The sequence below is a fragment of the Oryzias melastigma genome, linkage group LG20 (assembly GCF_002922805.2).
Source record: "Oryzias melastigma strain HK-1 linkage group LG20, ASM292280v2, whole genome shotgun sequence".
Lineage (NCBI taxonomy): Eukaryota > Metazoa > Chordata > Actinopteri > Beloniformes > Adrianichthyidae > Oryzias > Oryzias melastigma.
In genome coordinates, this window is record NC_050531.1 from 13,858,576 (window position 1) to 13,861,070 (window position 2,495).

The 2,495-nt window shown below is 33.8% G+C and overlaps 1 protein-coding gene across 1 annotated transcript in view; it reads right to left on the minus strand.

The window, feature by feature from the left end:
* Positions 1-2,495, minus strand: part of bco1 (beta-carotene oxygenase 1) — a gene marked incomplete in the record, with an annotated part of 7,373 nt that overhangs the window by 1,856 nt on the left and 3,022 nt on the right. Inside the window, 3 exon segments of the mRNA XM_024279673.2 lie at positions 932-1,026; positions 2,217-2,322; positions 2,410-2,495. Coding sequence (XP_024135441.1) covers positions 932-1,026; positions 2,217-2,322; positions 2,410-2,495 — 287 coding nt within the window.

Genomic DNA, 2,495 nt, shown 5'->3' on the forward strand with positions numbered 1-2,495 from the left:
TAATTTGATTTGATTTGATTTCACTTGATTTGATTTGATTTGATTTGATTTGATTTGATTTGATTTGATTTCACTTGATTTGATTTGATTTGATTCAACTTGATTTTATTCAATACAATTCGATTAAATTTGATTTGATTCAAAATAATTCAATTTAACTTGATTAAATTCGATTTGTTGTTGTATGTGTTGATTAATACTTTAAGTTTTGACTCCTTTAGGTCAGCTAAAGACAAATTTAGTAACAGAAGGGCCTCAAGTTTACACCTCCTTGTAAATAAATACCACATTGGACTTGTGCTTCTTACCTATGCAGATAATTCTACTACAAAGTCGTACCGTTCAGCAATCAAACACTTTTAAGAGGTTTAGTTTCAAAGGTTCATCTGTTTGTCAGGATTACATAAACCTTATGGGCATTTTCCTGTAGTTACAAATGTAATACACGTGGTGGAGTCCAAGCGAACCAACGTTGACCTATTTATGCCACTGATAAAAAGAAAGAAATCAAGTACTCTAACATCTCCTCACTCATAGCTTGTGTAGATCTTGGATTTAGATTTAAAAAATAAACATTAATCTTTGTCCTAAATAGATTAACAGCTTCCCCTTCGCTCATGCTATAAACCTTGGTGCCACAATGTCCAAATAGACCCAATGGAGTCATAAGGAGTCTTAGTTATTCTTAGAATAATAGATAATTATAAGTTCAAGGTGTAAAGTGTATTGTTTTTCACAAACTGTCTAGCAGCTTGCTTCCTTTGACTTTGAAATGCTGACGTAAAAAAAAAAAGCCTTTCCTGAATTCCCAGACCTCAAAGGCTCTGGTGTTTAAGAGCTAACATGTTTTCGGACTCTCCTGTTACTTATTTGGATCAAAGTACTTTTAAAACAGATGTTCCCACCACCTCAATCTGAAGGAGGAAGTTACCTGAGTCGACAGCACCGACTCCTCCACGATGTTTCCATAGATGAACTGGTGCTTCTTGCCATTGAAGTCGTAGTTGATACGAGGTAATTCAAAACCTGATGGAGATGAAATCAATATGAGGTGAACAGTTTCTAGATCTGCCTTTAGCTACACCTTAATCCCTACGATCATCTATTGATCTATTGTAAAAGCATTCCGACATAGATTCTGCAGAAATTTGCCTATATTTGCTTGGAGTAAGCCCGCAAGTAAGCATGATTTAAATTAAAAAAATAAGAAATTCTATTTCAAGCTCATTTATCAATATATATCCTCCATTATGAGAAAAAGACCACACAAAGATGCTAAAAACACCAAAAAATTTCTAAATTATTAATTCCTCCTGTAATTTTAGAAATGATTAGAAACTCATTCCATTTGTTATTATTATTTTTTTTTTACAACTGGGATTTGGGTTCATTCTCCAGCACACAACTATCTGAAAATCTTGTGAAAGCCTTATAAATAGGTTAAACTTTGAACGACCATTTTAGCCTCTGTTGTAAATTTGCTCGTGTGCTAATGTCTTGTTGCATCACCAAACATCACCAAGCTGTCAAATAGTAGATTTTTTTTATTAAGAATTCCACGGTGCACAGAGTTTAAAGGTAATTCAGTGACTACTGTTGTCTTCAAATTCTATATTTCCTCAGCTTAATGTCAAAGAATGACAGTTTATTTTTTGCTTTTTAGGTAAAAAATGTTTTCTAGACTTAAGTCCATCCATTCTTATCCTTAACCCACTATATGGGGTTGCCAGAGCTCATCCCGGCTACAGAGCTGGGACACACCCTGGACAGGTCATCAAGTCTCTCACAGGTCAGTCAAAAATATTCAGCGTGCTTAATTGGGTCTGAAAATTTTTGCCAGTTTTTTTATTTTTATTTTTTCATATTTTTATGACCATGTTTACATCCTATGAGTATTTTTTATGCTTCTTTCTTATTCTCGTAAAAATTCTTCACAGTTCTGATACATTTTTTTTAACATTCACAGAATTTTGTTGAGCAGCAGCAGGTTTTTCATGCAAAAATATTATTTTCCTCTTTGCATTTTGTTAGCACATATTTGAATACCTGGATTTTGCAAAAAAGTTTGTAATGTGGGAGTAGTTTTGCATTTTTTATCATTGTTTTGGCTTCTTCTTTCTTGAAAAATATATAATTTCCGCATTTTTAGATTTAAAAAATTCTCTTTTCTCAACGATTTTGCTAGTTAGAGAGAAAACAAGTTGTTTTCAGTTTACCTTCGCAGAGCACTTCTGCCTTACATTCCAATCTGCCTTCTTTCTGCTTCACAGCAGTGGCTGTTGTGTATTTGAGTGTCACCATGTTCTCACCCACTGCAATGCCCTGCAACACCCAATAAGACAAATATATGTAAGCAAACATAAACAATTTGCAAACATCTCTGATTATTAATGTTTTTCAATGTCCCACCTTGTCAGATCTGACAGGAAGTACAAATCTTCTGTAGTTTGGTTTGGTGTAGCCGTTGCTTTGGAAACTAATATCTTTCTTCAGCC